Below are 22,440 nucleotides of genomic sequence, written 5' to 3' on the forward strand. Positions count from 1 at the left end.
GAAGTTTAGATTAAAAAAGAAATCAGGGCTTCCCTGGTGATGCAGTGGTTAAGAATCCACCTGCCAATGCAGGGGACATGGGTTCGAGCCCTGGTCCGGTAAGATTCCACATGCTGTGGAGCAACTAAGCCCACGCGCCACAACTACTGAGCCTGCGCTCTAGAGCCCTCGTGCCACAACTACTGAAGCCCACGCGCCTAGAGCCCGTGCTCCGCAACAAGAGAAGCCACCGCAGTGAGAAGCCTGCGCACAGCAACGAAGAGTAGCCCCCGCTCACCGCAACTAGAGAAAGCCCGCATGCAGCAAAGAAGACCCAACGCAGCCAAAAATAAATAAATAAAATAAATAAATAATAATTTAAAAAAAAGAAATCAGATCAATTCATGTTATTAGTAAGGAAAAATAACCATGGTATATTAAAGGGTAAAAATAAAGCACTGTAAATTTTAAAAAGGGAATAAATGTGGAACTAGGAAAAAATAATAGACTCTCCACCAGGGGCTGATATGAAATCTAGAGTTAGTTACGTTCCTGCATCTTTACCATCCAAAAGTAGGATGTGTGTCAGAGCTGCACCCAGGTGATGGCACTCGGTTCAGAAGAGGTAGAGTCACTTGCATTAGTCTCACCATCCTCACCCTGAAGCTGACTATCCAGAAAGGAGGGTGACCTGTTTTATTTATACCCTTAAGGATGAATAAAAGATAGAATATAGAGATTTCACTGATTGCAGGAGGAATTCAGGTTCATTAAAAAAGAAAACTTTAGATTATAACCATTGATAAAGACTGAGTGAAGTTATAAAATCTCACTGCCAAGTTGAATGCCCACAGTAAACAACCATCAATTTGAACACCAGATTACTTACTGCCAAGAGCCAAGAACATAGAAAACATAATACTGTGAAATATTAAAATTCTATCATTTTGCCAAAGTTATAATAAAAAGAAAAAAATTAACATTTTTGTATCGTAGACCACCCCAGTCTTCCAGAAGAACTTTGGATTCTTACAAATTATGTATTTCATCCTTTGGTAATTAGTTTTTTTTTTTTTTCCTTTTCTAATACTATAGTTTCACAGCAGGATTTGCTTTGGTTATGATAGCAATGAGACAGATTTTCAAAAAAGTAATGTCTTGATTAAGCACAGAATAAAGTAAAAAGCATTAACAAATAGTCACCACCATCCAAAAACTGGAAACTAAGGAAGTTCTCATCTTAGTGAAAATATAATGAGAGCTCCTTTATGCCCATGTGCCGACCTGTCTACTGCCCATCACACCTTCAAATATACACCTATTTTCTACTACTACTTTAAAGAAAAACTGCTTTGGTACCCTGAAGAGTGTCAGTGTACAAATATCAACCAGTTCCAATTTGGAAACCTTTCTAGAAAATTTATTGTCGATTCTATAAAGACATGATTTGCTGACATGGTAACATTTTGTCAAGTCAATTAATTAAGGTATGCAAAAAGAATCCTTTGTGAGAATTACAAGGGCAAAGTAGATACTCTATCAAAGCTATTTCTAAGGATGAAATGAATGGCAGTTGTTGAATGTTTGGCGGTCACCCTCACCCCCTTAGGCATTCTCACCCCTACTCAGGATTCACTTGTTCACAGACATGCTCTTCCTTTCTCCCTGCAATCCTGTATCTGTCCTCCCCCTACAAGACTATATATATATATATATATATATATATATATATATGTTTTAAAACCCTTTTGTCTCTTACACCATGGATACCTAAAGACAAACCATCTGAGATACCTACTGATTAAAGCAAGCACAAGGTGGGATTTCCCTGGTGGTCCAGTGAGTAAGACTCCGCCCTTCCAATGTGGGGGGCGGGGGGAGCCCGGGTTCGATCCCTGGTCGGCGAACTAGATCCCGCATGCATGCTGCAACTAGGAGTCCACATGCCTCAACTAAGAAGTCTGCATGCTGCAACTAAAGATTCTGTGTGCCACAACTGAGACCCAGCGCAGCATAAATAAATAAATAATAAATAAAAATAAATATTAAAAAAAAAAGGCAAGCACAAGGTTACTAACCAGGTATACCTTTCTGCACCCTCCAACAAGCTAGGCAGACAACAAAGACTAGTGTTCACCGACCTCACCTAACACATGTTATTAACGTGAAGAAAGGCAGCCTCATGATTTATTCATCTCTTATTTCCATTTAAAGTGCACTTGCAAAAATACTCCTGTCAGAAAAATTACCGTCAAAACTCAGATTGTCATTCTGTATCAAGGACATCTCGGAATGGAAAAATGAATGTCTACTCCTCAGGACTGCTTCCTCCCATACAAATCCCCTGGGACACAGTTTATTCAGGGAGATTCCCAGATGTCCAGGAAACACACATCTTCAGCCATCACCCCATTATTTAAGGGTTCAACTGACTCTTTAGGCACTAAACCAAAAGAAACTGATTAGACTCTAAAGACAAATTACTGGCATTTCCCTGCTTCTGATATTATTACCAGGGATGATTCATTTTACCTGTCAACTTGGCTGGGCCATGGTGCCCAGATATTTGGTCAAACATTATTCTGGATATTGCCATGAAGGTGTCTTTTGGATCAGATTAACGTTTAAGGCAGTGGGCTTTGAGTAAAGCAGACTGCCCTCTCTAATGTGGGTGGACCTCACCCAATCAACTGAAAGCCTTAAAAGAACAAAGGCTGACCTCCCCCAAGCAAGAAGGAATTCTGCCAGCAGACTGCCTCTGCATCTGAACTGCAATTCTTCTTAAATTTCCAGCCTGCTGGTCTACCCCAATGGATTATTTTTAATCTATCTTTTTGATTGGCCAAACCTGCACGATTACATGATCCAATTCCTTAAGCCAATCTCACTCTATCAATCTATATCTATCTATCTATCTATATATATATATACACACACCCACACAGTGGGTGTGTTGACTCTGTTTCTCTGGAGAATTCTGACTAGTAACTATCCAAAAGAAAACAAGACTTTGCCTTGAAATTTATTTAAAAGGCATATGGTTTATTTGAAGATCAACAATCAATAATATTAACTAAATCAACAAACAGTCTAAGAAAAGCTAATAAATTCCTGATGTGGAGACTTCCTAGTTCTTCACCACACAGTTTCATTTAATTTTCCAAAAGACTGGTAAGAGACACTGCTTTATCCAAATAAGAGAAAATGACTTGTTCAAAAAAAAAAAATGCTTGAGACTAAAAGCCAAGATGAAATATTAAAATATTTATTAGCATCTCTGAAGATGTACAATAGGTTAGCACATACACAGACACACACAAATATGTACAGGGCAACTTTCCCTAGAAAATTCATAAAGAATAAAATAAAGGTATAACTGACTATCCTTTATAAATTATTATTGATCTTGAATCATTATTTGCATTGCTTTCCCAACTTCTCCTAGGAAATCAGAAGAGTAATAAGAAGTACCGCGGTAAAAAATAACAAATAGATTTGGTCTTTGTTCCTGGTTCCCCACACAGAGCTCCTAGAACCCCTGGGATTTCCTGAGTGGTAGGAGTGTCTTTTGTCCTTCATAAGGAGACCCCTTTGAGCATACCTAAATTTATGCAAATGGGGTGACATAGGGCAGGATCCCTAAATAGCCTCAGGCTGGGGCTGGTCACCAGAAAGACCAAGTGTTTAAGGGACTGGAACTTTCAACCACACAGACCTGTGAGAAAGGGAAGAGGGGGCTACAAATTAAGCTCTATAGTCTCTTGAACAAGATCTGATGAGCTTCTGGGTTGGTGAACATGCCAGGAGGGTGGCCAACTCCATGGCGACAGAAGCTCCTGGCCTTGGGACCATTCCAGATGTACTTCTCCACCTGGCTGTTCTTCTGTGACCTCTATATATCCTTTATAATAACATGGCAAAAATAAGTAAATGTTTCTCTGTTCTGTGAGCCACTCTAACAAACCAGGAATCCAAGGAGGAGGGTGTGGGAACTTCCAATTTATAGCCAGTTGGTCAGAAGCACAGGTAACATCCCAGACTTGTGATTGGCAGCTGAAGTGGGGGGCAGTCTTATAGGACTGAATCCTTAACCTGCGGGGCCTGATGCTATCTCCAGACAGTGTCAGGATTGAATTAAATTTGTCGGACACCCAGGCAGTGTCGCTGAGACCTGGAGAACTGCTGGGTGATGTTAGGAAAACAACATCAGAAGCACTGAGACCTCAAGAAGCAGTGACCTGACCGAACAAATTTCTTCGCATCAAAGAATCACCTGATCTTCAAAATGCTAATTACTGGGGTTTATAAAGACTCCCATTGATGATGCTAGCACCACAAGAGGGCCTAGGTCAAAACAACCATGGTTGCAATTCATCTTTTTTGTTGTTGTATATGAAAGGAAAGGATAAAGAGGAGAGGACTAACAAGTGGCAGGTGGAGACAGAGGCATGCACATTTAACAGGGAACCTAATAGATTTATTTCAGTTGATCATCTGCAGCTGTCGTTATATCACTTTACAAGTCCTCCACATCTATCTACGGTAGTGGGTCTCAAAGTATGGTCCCCAGTTCAATAACATCGATACCACCAGGAAATCTCAAAATGCACATTCTCGGTTGCTACCTCAGACTTACTGAATCATTCTCTGGGGAAGGAGACCAGGAATCTCTACTTTAATGCACGATTCTGATGCACACTAAAGCTTGAGAACCAGCCATCTCCAGTAGAGTCAAATACTTTGAACTATGAGACACAACTGGATCAGGAAATTCTAGAAACTGAGTGGCAGAATTCTACACATCACTGTGGATCATGTGGAGGAAATCTGATTAATATTAACCCTCCTTTTTTGTAAGGCATTTATTCAAAAATGCTTTCCCAATACCAACTGATATTACTTAAGAATTTTCCAGTGCTCTAGAATTCTCAGTCCATCCACAAGGCTGCTTTGTACCCAACAAGACAGAACAATAGCAAAAGTTTTTAGGAAGAATGAGGATATACTCCCAGGCAAAACTCACAGGCTGAGTGTACCACATTATAAATAGCTAAGCTTTGAATTAAGTTTTTTAATTCTCCCATCATATAAGATATAAAGTTATTAGTAAAAACTAAAAAGGCCAAGACATATATAATATTTCTACAAAGTTTTCACTTTCCTATATGAGAACTGCCAGCAAGGACAAAATCCTGCCAAAGGAGGCAATTCCTCTGCCAATTTAGTTCAGGCTATTAGCATCCCTTTGTAGAGGGATAATAAATACCTCTAAACTGCTTCATCACGTTCTGATGGTTTTCAATGGCTTCCTTTAAGATCATTTCAGGCTGGTCCATCTTCCACCGCCATTCAGTACCCACTGGATTGGTGTGGTGCCTAGAAAAAAGAGGCAGAAGTTCTAAAGGACTCCCTGCATTAAACCTCAGCTAGTTACCTCCTATGAAGGAGTCCATATAATTATAAAATCAGGGTTGGTTTCCTACAAAAAGCTCAGCTATTTATAGCTGTAGTTTACAACTTATTTTGAGTCATGACACCTAGCAGAGAGGGGTAGATGGCAAGTGCCTGGCCAAGACTGAGACTTACTCGGGACAATATAAAACGTGCAGCCCTCTCGCAGCCATACAACACCAGGCCAACAAGCATCCAGTAACGACCACCAGTAGAATATTGTTGCAAGACCCTCTCTGAGAGGCAGTGCAATGGGAAGACCTAATTGAAATCCCAGAAAGGAACAAAGCAGAAAAAAATGTAGAAAAATTATGGCCAACAATTTTCCAAAGTTAATGAGAAACAATTAACCACAGATCGAAGGAACTCGCAAAACAACAACCAGGGTATTTTGAAAACAGCCTAAGGCTTCCCTGGTGGCACAGTGGTTGAGAGTCCGCCTGCCGATGCAGGAGACACGGGTTCGTGCCCCGGTCCGGGAAGACCCCACATGCCGCGGAGCGGCTGGGCCCGTGAGCCATGGCCACTGAGCCTGCGTGTCCGGAGCCTGTGCTCCGGACGGGAGAGGCCACAACAGCGAGAGGCCCGCGTACCGCAAAAAAAAAAAAAAACAGCCTAAAAATACAGTATCTAAATTAATGAAAACAAAAGAAAATAAGAAAACCTTCAACTTAGAGAAGAAGGACACACTACTTAAGAACAAAGGTTAAAAATTATTTCTGAAAACTCATCAGAAAACAAATAAGCCAGATGAAACTATAATGACACCTGAAAGAATGCATAAAGGAAACAAACTTGTCAACTCAGAATTCTATACCCAGTGCAAATATCTTTCCAAAAATGGAGTAATAAAGACTTTTGCAGGACTTCCCTGGTGGCTCAGTGGTTAAGAAGCCGCCTGCCAATGCAGGGGACACAGGTCAAGCCCTGGTCCGGGAAGATCCCACATGCCGTGGAGCAACTAAGCCCACGTACCACAACTACTGAGCCTGCGCTCTAGAGCCCATGCGCCACAACTACTGAACCAGCGCTCTAGAGCCTGCAAGCCACAACTACTGAGCCCGCGTGCCACAACTACTGAAGCCCACGCACCTAGAGTCCATGCTCCACAACAAGAGAAGCCACCACAATGAGAAGCCCACACACCGCAACAAAGAGTAGCCCCAACTCACTGCAGCTAGAGAAAGCCTGCATGCAGCAACGAAGACCTAATGCATTTTTTTAAAAAAAAAAAAAATTGGCAAGCCCCTGATAAAACTGATCAAGAAAAAAAACAACAAATGCATAAATATAATATTAGGAATGAAAAAGGGGATTAATTACAGAAACAACAGAGCTTTAGGTAAATCTGAGTACAGTGTTGGGCAGAAATTGATTATTACAGATCATCACATATTTGGTCACCATGGCCATTCATTTTTACTTACCGCCAACAGAAGACACATTTATTTGCACACGCCAAGCTCGGGGTAGTTTCCATGCAACGATGGCTTTCAATGCCATAGAACGTATGTTTATAGCAACCTCCTCTCCCTCGGAGCATGGACTGTGAAAGTACAAAACAAACGATAATTTGAATAAAGTCCTCACAGCAAGGAAACAAAACACCAAGGCATCATTTTAAAGAAGAAACCATGCGTTTCGTAAGCATAAGTACCCCTACTGGTAGCTGCATGAGGCAGAAAATTAACATTAAAGCCTTATAGTGTTTTGATGGTGTTTGGGTTTTGATACTGCTCTGGGTTTTCTACAACCTAATGAGATAAATCTATGATTCATTAACTCTGAAAGTTCTATAGGGAGGACCATGGATGCTTTCATTTTCAAATCCACCCAACTGCCTCAAATATTAGTACAATAATATATAATGCCAAAGGAGAGATAAGACAGGCTCTCAGAATAGGGGGGGCGGTGTAGCACTCATCTGAAAGAGTATCTCTGCATTTAACAAAGGAGGGTGGGTTAAGGAATGCAACCTGGAACATATTCTATGTCAACCAAATGGTAGAATTTGAATATACTGAGACTGTTGAGGGGGCAAACAGCATGTACACAAGAAACAGATTATTCCAGAAAAGAACACTATTTAATATGTGATTGGTAAAACCACGGGAAGTGCAGTAAGAAAGGTAATTTGAAGAAACACTGCAGATCAACTCAGGGTTGGAATCACAAGATACTATCAAGCTTCCTGAGGTATCATCAGAAAGATCCGTCTAGGAGCTCTGTGCAAGGTGGGCTTGATTCAGTAAAAGTGAAACCTGTGAGGAGGTTATGCAAGAAAGGTCATGGTGATTTGTCTCAAAACATTAGTGGAGGAAACAGGAAGGGTACTACAGAGGTACAATCAGTGCCATCCCCAATTAGAGGGGCAAAACAGAGGAAGTCATCCAAGATAACTGAGGTTTTGAGCCTAAGTGACTGACATACTATGGAACTAACAATGGGAACAACAGACGAGGAGACATAGATGGAGAGCCTTTACACATATATATCAGTGTATAATATACATCAGTGTACTGATATTACAATGCTGTCCACATAAAATCTACCAGCTTGCTACTGTGTCAGTTGATCACAAAGTCTTATTTTTTGGTCCTGATAAAAGGGGTTCCCCTGTCCATCTCACTTAGTACTTACACTAAGAAAAATAGAGTGAAGGAAAAATATTGTTCAGGATAACTGTTTCTACAAACTCTCTTCCAAGTTCCCAATAAAATATTCATGAAGGCAAACAAAATATTTATATCTTGCAAGTAACACTGAAAACTACAAAGTCCACCACATGCAAAAGTCACAGAGTAATTACCACTAAATATCAACATCACGCCAATGGAGAAACCAAGTTGAAGACTTGCATGTTTCACTCATTATTTAGCAATTAGTTAATGTACTTCAAGCATGCTGTGTACTGAATGTACAATGACTAATACGACAGAGCCCCTACCCATGATCTGTTTGGAGGAAATGGCAAGTAAGCAAGAAAAATGTGCAATACTATTATGACAGTCTGATTGAATCAATTACGATTCTTTTGCAAGCAACAGAAACGGAGTCTGGCTAAAGAGAAAAAGAATTTATTGAAAGGATTTCACAGCTCATAGACCCATTATAAAGGCAAGAACGAAGGAAGGCTGGCAGCGGGACCACCACTCAATCCCCCAGAAGCCATATACTACAGACACCACCCCTCTCTGGATACCATCACCAGCACCATCCCTGAATGGCAGATGCTGCTGCCACCAGCACAAGAATGAGTTCTCCATGTCCCAGTCCCTTTCCATCACTCACTCCACACTCAAAGTCTCCGGCTGAAAAGAATGACTATCCTAGATGACACTTTTATACCCAAGTTGCCACAACGTGGTACCAGGAAACAGTATGTCTTCCTTAGCTTCTGCAGCAGGCAGTGGGCCCTCACATCAAACAAAGCCCATTTAATGGGAAATTCCCCAAACATGAAAACACTCAGATGCTGGGCAAGCAGAGAAAAGGCAAATGTCCAGCATGGTATTACTGGAGCCCATGGGACAGATGACCAACCAGGCTCAGCCTTCCAGGACCAGTGAGAACTCCTCAGAGGTGAGATGCCCAAACTGAATACTGAAAGGCTAAAAGGATAAAGGGACAGACATATGTGAAAAGCATGGCATGTTTTTCTTTTAAAAACTTTTCTGGGCTTCCCTGGTGGCGCAGTGGTTGAGAGTCCGCCTGCCGATGCAGGGGACATGGGTTTGTGCCCCGGTCCAGGAGGATCCCACACGCCGCAGAGCGGCTGGGCCCATGAGCCACGGCCGCTGAGCCTATGCGTCCAAAGCCTGTGCTCCTCAACAGGAGAGGCCACAACGGTGAGAGCCCCGCGTATCGCAAAAAAAAAAAAAAAAAAAAAAAAGTTTTCTGTAAGTTTTACACTTTAGATTTAAGGTCCTGATCCATTTTGAGTTAATTTTGATGTATGTATTTTATGTATGTTTGTGTGTGTGTATGTGTCAGTGTGTGTACTTTTGGTGTATGTGGTTTGGTGGTAGTGGGGTTTTTTTGGTTTTTTGCCTATGGATGTCTAATTTCCCCAGCACCATTAGTTGGAAAGGTTATCCTTCCTCCAAGGAATTGCTTTTGAACCTTTGTAAAAAAATCAATTAAGCATATTTGTGGGTTTGTTTCTGAGATCTCCATTCTGTCCCATTGATCTATGTGTCCGTCCCTCCACCAACACCATACCGTCCTGATTACTGTAGCAATACAGTAAGCTGTAATATCTGGATATATGGTTCCTCTCCTTTTATTCTTCCTCAATATTGTTTAAGCTATTTTACATTCCTGTGCCTTTACTTTTAAATTTTATAATAAGTTGTCTATTTCTACAAAAACCTTCCTGGGATTTTAATAGGAATTGCATTAAACCCACAGATCAATTCAGGCAAAATTGATGTTTTACAATATTGAGTCTTTCAATCCATGAACATTTATTTCAATTTACATTTAGATTTTTATTTACATTTACTTAGATTTTCATTGGTTTCTGATTTGAGATCTTTCCTCATTTCTAATATAAGTATGCATTGCTGGAAATTTCTCTCTGAGCACTGCTTGAGCTGCATCCTATACATCGATATAATTATTTTTTTTTTTACTATCATTCAGTTCTATGTATTTTTTCATTTCCTTTGAGACTTCCTCTTTGACCCAAGGCTTATTCAGAAATGTATGTTTAATTTCCACATATTTAGAGATTTCCCTTTTGTTTCTATTATTGATTTCTAGTTTGATTCCATTATGGTCAGAGAACGCACTCTGTATGATTTTAATACTTATAAATCTGCTGAGGTTTGTTCTATGGCCTAAGACATGGTCTATCTTGGTGAATGTTCCATCGGCACTTGGAAGAAATGCACATCCTCCTGTTGCTGGGTGGTATGTTCTCTATATGTCAACTAGATCCTACTGGTTAACTCTACTGTTGAGATTTTCTAGAGCCTCGTGATTTTCAGTCTAGTACTTCTAGCAGTTGCTGAGAGGCAATTTCAAAGTGACCAACTATAACTGTGGGTTTGGTTTCTTTTGTTTTTTTTCTAATTTCTCCATTCGACTATGTCAGCTTTTGCTTGATTTATTTTGAGCCTCTGATGTTTGGTACATATTCATATAATGTAGATTGATCTTCTTATCATTACAAAATGTCACTCTCTGTCTCTAGTAATTTTCTTTGCTCTGAAGTCTACTTAATCTGGTATTAATACAGGCAATCCTGCTTTTTGGATTACTGTTGGCATGGTGTATATTTTTCTATCATTTTACTCAACCTACCTGTGTCACTGAATTTGAAGTGAGTTTCTTGTAAACAACTTATATTTGGGTCATTTTTTAAATCCACTCTTCCAACCTGTATCATTTGATGGATATATGTAGAATATTTACATCTGAAGTAATTATTTATGAATTAGCCCTAAAATAGTCTACTATTTTATTATTTGTTTCTTGTTCCCTCTGATTCTCATTCCTATTAGTCTTTTCTTGATTTCCTACAGGTTACTTAAACATTTTTAGGATTCCATCTTAATTTTTTTTTGTTTTTGAGTGTATCTCTTTGTATAGTTTTTGTAGTGGTTGTTCTGGGTATAAAAATATACATACTAGTAGACCTATGACAGTCTACCAGTAAAAACATTTTACCACCTTCAAGTGAAGCGTGGAAACATCCCTTCCATTCAGATCTCTTTAATTTTCCCTCTTTTAAATTAAATATTATTGTCTTGAGTATCACATGGTGTTATAATTTTTGTTTCAATCATCAAATATGATTTATAAAAGTTATAAGGAAAATGATCATTTACTGTTTGTACCCATATTTCTGCTCTTTCCATCATTCTGCCTTCCTTTATGGTGCTCTAAGAATCTTTTATCACTTCATTAGGTTGAAGAGCTTCCTTTAGCTGGTCTTTAAGAGAAGATTTGCTAGAAACAGATTCTTTCAGTTTTCTTTCACCTGATAATGTCTTTATTTAATCTTCATTCTTGAAGGATAGTTTTGCCAGTCACAGAAATCATGACTGACAGTTATTTTCTTTCAACACTTGAAAACCATGTGCTGCTTCCCTCTGGCCTCCATGATTTCAGATGAGAAATCTGACATCAAATTGATGTTAGTTCATTGTTTATCTCTAGCATCTTTCAAGACATTTTTCTTCTTTAGTTTTCAGATCATTAATTTTAGGGTATCTCCATGTGGATGTCCTTGGTTCTATCCTGTTTGGAGTTGGCTCTCTCTGCTGTTCAGATTGGGTAAATTCTATTGACTTGTCCTGGTCACAGATCATTCTGTTATTTGGTAAGGTCCCTGACTCTATCCTCTGTCATCTCCACTCTATTACTGTGCCCATTCAGTGAGTTTTTATTTCTGTTATTGTATTTTTTCAATTTTATAATTCCTTCTTGGTTCCTTTTATAACTTCCATTTCTTTGCTGAGATTTTTTATTCTTTCATCTGTTTCAAGAGACTTTGTAACTGATTGCTGAAGCATTTTTATGACAGCTGCTTTAAAATCCTTGTCAGATGATTCCACCATCTGATTCATCTGGTGTTGGTTTCAGTTCATTATCTTTTTTTGCTCAAGTTGTGATTTTCACGGTTCTTGGAATGACAGGCGATTTTTTTTTACTGCATCCTAGACATTTTGTCTACTATGTTAGGAGGCTCTAGATCCTATTTCATTCTTTCATTTTAGCAGCAGGCACTTTGTTTAGGTTGAGCCTGCAGGTCCTGGACTATTTTTGTATGCTGTGGCTCCAACGGCAGTTTAATTTTCAGAGGCTTTGCATTGAAATTTTGCTTGGGCTCCCATTGATCTCCGCTGGTAGCATCAGAGTGGGTGAAAGAGGTTTCTCCAGGGTGACCCACTAGAGGTCTCTCAATGGAGGAGGCGAGTCTCAGGCCAGCAGGCTTCCCAGAGCAGGCTGCTCGTGTGGCAGAGTCCCTCTGGCCAATGGCCCTGGGCAGCCCCAGTAACTCTGAGTGGGAGAGGGAAGTCTCAGGACACACAAACAAAGAGGCTTGGCTTCCCCAGATGGGCCACTTCTTGTGGTGGTGTCCCTCTTGCCAGTGCCACGCAGCCACCATGGTATCTCTCAGAGGGGGAAGGGAGTCTTGGGCCCAGCAGGCATGGAGAATATTTCACAGGCCAGGTCGACTGTTGCAGGAGTAAGGTGCTAAGGAGGAGTTTCTCTCTTTCCACTTGTACCTGACTGCCTGGTATCTCTTAGCAGGAGAGGGGAATTTACGGTCCAGCAGGGAAGGAAAGCACTTGTCCCAGCTGCTTATTGGTGGGGCTCCCAACTGATCCCCTTTGCCAGTGGTTCCGGGCTCACTTGAATATGTCAGAGGGACTCCCAGTCCATACTAGGGAGAAAGAAGCCTAACTGAGTGGCCTTCTATTGCTAGATTAAGGCTCAGTAAACACAGGGTCTGGGCTGCCTTCTTCTTTAGGTGGAGGGATGTAAGACATCCTGCTGCTCTGTTGTTCCTGCAGTGCTGGGGTCCCAAACCAGTCAGCCTTCCTCTTACCCCATTCCAGAGTTCTTGTTTGGTTGCCTCTTGTGCTTTCCAGGGTTTAGAGTTGTGCATAGCAGGAAGGAGCAAGGAGAAAAAGGTTTATGCCATCTTGTGCAGACTGGAAGTCTTTAGACATTATATTTTGAAAGGAAATGCTCCCATATCTAAAAATTAGTAGATAAGCTGGGTGCAAAAAGAAAACACATGAGAGCAATACATGCTTAGAACCAAGTTTTCATGTTATGAACCTAGGAGAAAAAGATTATAAATAACCTCAGATTCATTAATTCATGAATTCTTATCCTCGAGGCAAATAAGAGCAATACAACCTCGAAAATACAACTGTAGCCCAGCAGATCCACACTGAATGAATGCAAGATACCACTGCTAGATAGGCTCTGCGTACATCAACCTGGTGGGGATGGAGGTGGGGTGTTGGAAGGCAATGCTCCATGGGTCTTTCTCTGAATGTCCTGCAAGCAGAGGCCCTGACTGCCCTTTTTCTAGACTACCTTTTCAAAAAGTTTTACATAGTGAATAGCCTTGGAAGATACAGTGTCTCCCTCTGGGGCAAATGATGGGTATGTTTACTGCTCAGTATAATGAAGATGTGTCCCTCTAGGGCAAAGGTCAGGCAGGATTACTGCCAATTATAAAAGATTGATGTTCCCTAAGCCTGGGGCTCCTCTCCTACAATGTATGTGCAGATGTTATACCTGGCCTTCCTAGTGCTGCTTTATAGGAACCGGGGCTCAGGAAACAGAGCAAATGATAATATTCTGGCTACTGCTATTACTATGAGTAATAAACTGTACTTGCCTTCTGCCAGCATCCATGAACCTGTGGCAGGCTAACTTGCTAGCCTGCAAGAAGGGTAAAGTTTCAGACTCTTTCATTTTTGACAGGGGATGGAGAGTTCAATGCAGAGGTCAATAAACTGCAGCCCATGGGCCAAAGCCAGGCTATTGCCTGTTTACTATAAGTAAAGTTCTGCTGGAATACTGTCACCCATATCTGTTTACTTACATCTATAGCTGCTTTGGGGCTACAATGGCAGAGGTGAAAAGTTGCAACGAGATCGTATGACCCACAAACCTTATAAAGTCACCATCTGGCCCTTTAAGAAAAGGTTTGCTAACCCTTGATTTAGTTATTTATTTCATACAACAGAGCAAAATAAATTCTAAACTGGTTAAACAAACTGTTAAAAAAGTACAAACAGGAGGAGGATTGAGGAAAGACAAAGGAGCAGGAAGCAGCAGAAATCTGTCTCCCCAACTGGACATGAATCTCAATCTGCCTGCTGTGCTTTGTCTTTGACCCAGGAGTCCTGGGTCCTCCACCAACATCTATGAAACTCTGCCAGGTGACTTGTTGGCTTGTAGCCTGAAAGAGCAGACTCTCCACAGTTAACACTAGCCCCTGGCTCCTTTGAGCATCTCATGCCATAGAAACAAATTTTGTCAAGAACCAAGGGGATCTCTGGAACATCTCTTTAGTATTCTCATTTACAGTAGGAGAACTTCAGAAAAGCTTGCAGAAGGGGCCAGTACCGGCTCAAACTCTTCATTGACAGAATCACACACCTGATAAGGAAGCATTACTGATAGAGCACAGAGGAACATGGCCTGCCCCATGGAAGAAGGAAGGTATAAATACCAACCATGACCAGTTGACCAAGTGTGAATATGAGCAGAGTTATAAATATACACATTATCTTCCTTGTTTGGATATATATAATTGTTTCTCCTCCCCTCCAACTGTTTTATATAAGATGGGTCAGTGGTGGTTAACCTTATAATGTCATCCTTAGGTTAGAGGATCTCAAAAGAGAGTGAAAGGAGAGGGTGAGTACCTCCTTCCTTGCATGAATAACAGTTGCAACAGGTTAGGCACACACAAATGTTTTATTTATATTATGGATTGAAAACATAAATACAGGTGGAAGGGTGTGTACAGATGCTGAGTATCCAAAGAGGTAGACCATGCTGTTAATCCTGAGTCCTGTGCCTGCGCTTCTAAGCAGGGGGTAAGGAGCCCTAACACCCTATTTCTCAGATTCCCTTGCCCAACGGGTTCTGATTTAGACTCCACCAAGAAGAGGCATTTATGCAAGATTTAGATGGCAAGAAAGGAGAAACCATTATTCCTCCCTGGCAGCAGCTGGCAGACACAAGGGCATACAACAAACACTGAGTCTGCAGCAGCTTCCAAGCAAGCTCCTGGGAAACATTTGCTTTAATGTTGCCAGCATCTCAGGTCACTTCCAGCAGTGTCCTGTGAGTCCAGCACTTTTCGACTTTCTCAAAGCAAGCAGTTCTCTCTGACCTTCACTACCCCAAGCCTTTCAGTGGCTTTGTAAGCAGTTAATTTACTTTATTAAATCTGTTCTTGCTAAAATACCCAGGATGGTTTCTGTTTTCCTGACTGGTACACATGGGTAGGATTCAGTCAGGTGGAGATCAGAGCAGGGAAGAGAAGCAGCACATGATGTATGAAGGTTAAAACACAAAATAAAACTGAACAAGTAGATCAGAACTACACTAAGTAGGGTCTTCCTCAGGTTCAGGGCTTTATATAATTCATCTGATAAATGTTTACTACATGCCAGGCTCTGTTTTTGGTATTGGAAAGAAAAACAAAGACTCTTAGGTTGGGGAGGACCTGAAAAGGGAAGGGAGGAGACAGACAATAAACAAGATATAATCTATTAAGTGGTAATAATTGCTATGGAGAAATTCCAAGCAGTGTAAGGGGATAGGAGGGGAAGGTTGTTATTTTATATCAGGCGGTCAAGGGAGAGCCTCTCTGATAGAGGCTCACTGAGCAGAGATCTAAGTGAGCAGACAGAGACCAAAAAGCCACAGAGGAGTCTGAGTTCAGTGTATTCAGGGAACAGCACGAAGGCTAGTAAGGCTGGACCAGAGCATGGCAGATCAGACTGAGTGAGATGGGAACCCCTGGAGGTTCTGAGTGAAAGAGTGAGACATCTGGCTGCTGTGTAGGGAACAGACAGTGGAGATGACAAGAATGGAAGCAGGAAAAGCAGGCAGGAGATGACTTAAATAATAAAAGGGATACATGACAGTGACTTGGACCAAGGTATAAGAGTACAAGAGGTGAAAAGTAAGTAGTTGCATTCTGGATATATTTTGAAAGATTTGCTCACAGAATAGATGTGGGAGGGTAAAAAAACAAACAAACAAAAAAACAACAGAAGAGTATAAATGACTCCCAGATTTTTGGCCTGAGCAACTGAAAGGATAGCACTGCCATAAACTGCTGGAGTGAAGACTGAGGGGAACAGATTTAGGAGAGGATTCAGGAATTCCGTTTCTGACACATTAAGTTCAAGATGCCTATTACACATCCGAACTGAATACTGAGTAAGAAGTAATGAAGAGCCACCATAGGCTCTGAAAATGGAATGGCTAAATGAGAACTGAACTTGAGATTAACCTGGTTAACGTCAGATAAATTGAGCGGGGGAGGGGGAGGGCATTCACTGGAAGCCAGAAGTAGAGGGAAAAAAGCTACCTGCAACGTTCAAGAGGACAACCTGAACTTCGAGGCTGGCAATGAAAATGGATTGGGGCAGAGGTTCTCAATGGGGCCAACACTACCCCGGGGGGTATTTTGGAAATTTGTGGAAATACTTTTGTTATCAAAATGGTTGGGAGGCCCTACTGGCAAAAAGTAAGGGAGGGGTCAAGTGTTTCACATCTCCTGCAATGCTTAAGATAGTCACACACACACACAAACACACACACAAAAAGTGTCCTTTAATCCACTTCCTTTCAAATGACTCACCAGACCTCCATACTTGTGAAAAACCTATTATAATCATCCAAGCTTAGATTCCAACTTCATTTTACCAATGAAGTATCTTCTGCACATGTTACCATACACTGAATTTTCCAGGAATGCAGCTATTATGTAAAATGAGGAAAGAAAACACTTTCTTTGATGCAAAGCTTTTATAAGAAATTTCAGCATTTTGAAAAACCATGTCACAGAGAACAATGCTGTTTCTAGTATTTAAGTCACCAACACAATACCTGTATCCCATGTTACATTTGTAGGTGTCACCTATAAATACATTACAGAAGAGATTTGAGATGCTTTTGGTAGACTTGGAACCAAATATTAAGTTAACAGACATATGAAATGCAGGATTCTCACTAATCAAAGTTGTTTAAAAAGTTAGTGTGGTCATTTTATGTATTAATTTTTATAGCACAATGATGAGAAATCTATCTTGCAATAATTATTTGAAATTGAACTTATTTTGGGGGTGCCTGTCATCTTTAAATCTTACTCTGAAAGTGTCACCAGAGGTCCACCTCACTTCCCTCAACCACTCTTACTACCAGTTCTGTTTCCAATCTACCCACACAGATCAAAGGAACAGAATAGAGAACCCAGAAATAAACGTACACTTACACGGTCAACTAATCTACTAAGGAGGCAAGAATACACAATGGGAAAAAGACGACCTCTTCAGTAAATGATGTTGGGATTACTGGACAGCTACATGCAAAAGAATCAAAATCAACTATTTTCTCTCACCATATACAAAAATAAACTCAAAATGGATCAAAGACTTAAATGTAAGGTCTGAAACCATAAAACTCCTAGAAGAAAACATAGGTGGCATGCCCTTTAACATCAATCTTAGCAATATTTTTTGGATCTGTCTCCTAAGGCAAGGGAAACAAAAGCAAAAATAAACAAATGGGACTGTATCAAACTAAAAATCTTTTGCACAGTGAAGGAAGCTATCAACAACAAAAAAAGCAGCCTACTAAATGAGAGAAGATATTTGCAAACAATATATCCAATAAGGGGTTAATATCCAAAATACATAAAAACACATACAACTTAATAACAACAACCACCAACCAACCAACCTGATTAAAGAATGGGCAGGGGGGCTTCCCTGGTGGAGCAGTGGTTAAGAGCCCGCCTGCCAATGCAGGGGACATGGGTTTGATCCCTGGATTGGGAAGATCCCACATGCCACGGAGCAACTGAGCCCGTGCACCACAACTACTGAGCCTGCACCCTAGAGCCCGCAAACCACAACTACTGAAGCCTTTGCGCCTAGAGCCTGGGCTCTGCAACAAGAGAAGCCACCGGAAGGAGAAGCCTGCGCACCACAATGGAGAGTAGCCCCCACTTGCCACATCTAGAGAAAGCCTGCAAGCAGCAACGAAGATCCAACGCAGCCAAAAAAAAATAATAAAAATTAAAAAATAAAGAATGGGCAGGGGACCTGAGTAGACATTTTTCCAAAGAGGAAGTGCAGATGGCCATCAGACACATGAAAAGATGATTAACAACACTAATCATCAGGGACATGCAAATCAAAACCACAATGAGATACTACCTCACATCTTTCAGAATCACTATCATCAAAAAGACAACAAATAATAAGTGATGGAGAGGATGCAGAGAAAAAGGAACCCTCATGCACTGCTGGTGTGACTGTAAACTGGTGCAGTCACTATGGAGAACAGTATGGAAGTTCCTCAAAAAAATAAAAATAGAACTGCTATATGATACAGCAATTTCACTGCTGGATATTTACCCAAAGAAAACAAAAACAGTAGTTGGAAAAGATATATGCACTCTGATGTTCAATGGAGCATTATTTACAAAGCCAAGATATGGAAGCAACCTTAGTGTCCATTGATAGAGGAATGGATAAAGAAACTGTAGGGGGTGTGTGTGTGTGTGTGTGTGTGTGTGCGCGCGTGCGCACAATGGAATATTACTCAATCATAAAAAAGAATGAAATCTTGACATTTGCAACAACATGGATGGACCTTGAGGGTACTATGGTAAGTAAAATAAGTCAGAGAGAGAAAGACAAATACCACATGATCTCACTCATATGTGGAATCTATAAAACAAAACAAACAAACAAAACAAAATGAAAACAGACTCACATACAGAGAATGGGTCATTGCCAGAAGGGAGAGGAGAGAGGATGGACAAACCAGGTGAAGGGAATTAAGAAGTTCAAACCGCCAGCTACATAATAAATACATCACAGGAATATAATATACAACAGAAGGAATATGGTCAACAATATTGTAATAACTTTGTAGGGGGACAGATGGTTACTAGACTTATCGTGGTGATCCTTTCATAACGTATGCAAATGTCAACTTATGTCATATATCTGAAACTAACAATACTGTCACTGTATTTTCATTTAAAAATAAAATAATTTTTAATGCTATCTTATTTGTGCCCATAGGATTTTAATTTATGGAGGTGACTGAGTGCCAACATAGGCCAATGCTATTGAAGGAATATATTACTTACATATCCCAAGAGAAGGGTGCACACCACACCACACAGGGTTTGTTCAGGAGACAGAGGAGCGAGGGGGAAGCCTGGGCCAGAGCTTTTACTGGGGTTTCCTCAGGAAAGGAAAGGCAGAGCAAAGTAAACAGTGCAGGACTGGCTAGTATGAATTATTCCAGTGGGCTTTGAGCTACAAGGCTATCTCCAGTTTTCTGGTAGCTGGGCCTGGGATGATTTAGGACAGGGAAAATATTGGCTTGGTATGTGAGAGAGTTAGATAAGGAGGTAGCTGAAAGCTACAGATTCAGAATTACATATGAAAGGCATGCTCGAGGCAAGCTGCTGTTAATCTTTAGGAATTGGCCCCGGGGAGGGGCAGTCTCTATACGACTGCAGAGCATCAAGAATGCAGAAAATAAGAAATTACAGTTCATGTAATTGACCCTGTGGTGAAGAGATGACAAACAGACAAATATAGAATCTAAGAAAACAGAACAAATACAAACAACAGAAATTCACAGGCTGATCCTAAAATGTATATGGAAATGCAAAAGGCCCAGAAGAGGGGAAACAATCTTGAAAATTAAAAAACAACACAGAGAACTTACACTGCATGATTTCAGACTTATTACAAAGCCAGAGTAATCAAGACAATGTGGTACTGGCTTCAGGATAGACAAACACATCAATGCAACAGCATAAGAGCAGTCCAGACACAGGCCTACCCATATAGTTGACTGAATTTTCTACAAAGTCCTAAAAGTAATTCAATGGTGGAAGGAAAATCTTTTTCAACAAATGATACTAAAACACCGGAATATCCATATAGGGGGCTGGTGGTAGGAAGGAACAATCTTGACCTTTACCTTATACCATTCATAAAAATTAATTCACAGACCCAAACATAAAAGTTAAAACTATATATGAAGCTTCCAAAAGAAAACACAGACTATCCTTGTGACCTTAAAGCTGACAAAGATTTCTTAAAATACAAAAAATATTAACCATACAAAAAAAAATGATAAATTGGACTTTATTCAAATTAAAAACTTCAAAAGAGGGACTTCCCTAGTGGCACAGTGGTTAAGAATCCACCTGCCAATGCAGGGGACATGGGTTTAAGTCCTGGTCCAGGAAGATCCCACATGCCGCGGAGCAACTAGGCCCATGTGCCACAACTACTGAGCCTGCACTCCAGAGCCTATGAGCCACAACTAATGAGCCCACGTGCCACAACTACTAAAGCCCACGTGCCTAGAGCCCATGCTCCGCAACAAGAGAGACCACCGCAATGAGAAGCCTGTGCACCGCAATGAAGAGTAGCCCCTGCTTGCTGCCACTAGAGAAAGCCCGCACGCAGCAATGAAGACCCAACACAGCCAAAAATAAATAAGTTAGTTAATTAATTAAAAAAAAAAATTTAAAAGATACCACTAGGAAAATGAAAAAGGAAGCCACAGACTAGGAGAAAATAATCATACTGAACATCAGGCAAAACACTCATATCCACAATATATAGAGAACTCCTACGAGTCAATAATATAAAGTCAGACAACTCAACTTGGGTAAAATATCTGAACAGACACTTCACAACTATGAAAGGCCAATATGCACATGAAAAGGTGCTCCTCATCGTCGATAGTCATCAGCAAAATGTAAATTAAAACCAAAATGGTACCACTTCACACTCATCAGGAAAAAGATGTGTAATCCCACATGATGATGAGAATATGTAGCAACTTTCATAAATTGCTGATGCAAGTATAAAATAGTACAACCACACTGAAAACAGACGGGGAGTTTCTTATAAAGTTAAATGTATACCTGCCCTACGACTTAACAATTCCACTCCTAGGTATGTACCCAAATGAAATCGAAACATACGTTCACCAAAAAAACCTCTGTACAAACACATTCATAGCCGTTTTATTCATAAGAGCCAAAAACTGAGAACAACTCAAATAACTATCAACAGACTGAAAACTATGGTATGCTCATACTACTGAATAGTACTCACCAATAAAAAGGAATGAACTACTGATACACATTACATATGGATAAATCTCTGAAACCTTATGTTGAGTTTAAGAAGCGACTTGCAAAAAGCTACACATTATATGATCCTATTCATGTGAAATTCTACAACAGGCAAAACTAAACTACAGTGATAGCAACGAGAACAACTGTTGCCTGGCTGTGGAGGAGGGGGTATTGACCAGAAATGGGCATAAGTGAATTTATCGGCGTAAGGAAAGTAGTCTATAGCTTAATTCAGGTGGTGGATAAGGGTTTTTACATCCATCAAAATATGCTGAACTTGGACTTCCCTGGCGGTCCAGTGGTTAAGACTCCACGCTTCCAATGCAAGGGCCACGGGTTTGATCCCTGGTCGGGGAACTAAGATCCCACATGCCATGCGTCGTGACCAAAAGGTTAAGAAAAAGCTAAACTCTTAACTAATTCATTCAAAATCATTACATTTTATTAAATGTAAATTATACCTTTAAAATGGTAAATTTGTTGCATATAGTAGCCATGTAAAAGTTGCATAACACAGAAATAATATTTGAATAAAAACAAATACCTTTGTCCACCTGCAAAGCTTCACCCCAGAGTGGCTCCCAATCAACTGATAACCTGAATGAAAAAACAGGGAACACAAAGTTGGACTGATTCAAAACCTCATATCAAAAAGTGATTATAAAACTGTAGCAAAGTCATTCTTCTTTGTTTAAATAATGATAGACAACAATCCAATGCCACTAAGGTTTAACTCACCAGGATGATAATACAATTTAAAAGATGTATGCATCTAATAACATGGACTCAAAATACATAAAGAAACAATAAGCTAATCCAAAATCACAGGGAGATATTTTAAGATCTCTCAGTATATAACAGATCTCACAGATCAAAACTCAATAGAGCTCTAAGATCTGAAGCAACACAGTAAACTCAATCAAGGACATAGAGAGCACTGCACTCAACAACTACAGGATGCACATGTTTTTCAAAGACCCAAGAAACACTTACGAAAATGAACCACGCACTGGACCATACAGCAAAAACAACTAACAGTATATTTCAGTACAATGAACGACTGGGGAACTGTCATCAATAATCTTCAAAAATAAATAAAGAATCAG

At 40.3% G+C, this 22,440-nt stretch overlaps 1 protein-coding gene across 7 annotated transcripts in view; it reads right to left on the reverse strand.

Annotated features, from left to right (window-relative positions):
• Nucleotides 1-22,440, reverse strand: part of LOC113630607 (S-adenosyl-L-methionine-dependent tRNA 4-demethylwyosine synthase) — a 265,650-nt gene that overhangs the window by 158,464 nt on the left and 84,746 nt on the right. For all 7 annotated transcript variants that reach the window (XM_027126212.1, XM_027126207.1, XM_027126208.1 and 4 more), the window contains 3 exons: nucleotides 21,879-21,931; nucleotides 6,858-6,976; nucleotides 5,246-5,355 (listed from right to left, as the gene is read on the reverse strand). In XM_027126212.1, the coding sequence (XP_026982013.1) occupies nucleotides 5,246-5,355; nucleotides 6,858-6,976; nucleotides 21,879-21,931 (282 nt within the window). The remainder of the gene's footprint in view (nucleotides 1-5,245; nucleotides 5,356-6,857; nucleotides 6,977-21,878; nucleotides 21,932-22,440) is intronic.

The sequence above is a fragment of the Aethalodelphis obliquidens genome, unplaced genomic scaffold, assembly GCF_003676395.1.
Source record: "Aethalodelphis obliquidens isolate GAN/ISIS:26980383/991018 unplaced genomic scaffold, ASM367639v1 scaffold30, whole genome shotgun sequence".
Taxonomy (NCBI): domain Eukaryota; kingdom Metazoa; phylum Chordata; class Mammalia; order Artiodactyla; family Delphinidae; genus Aethalodelphis; species Aethalodelphis obliquidens.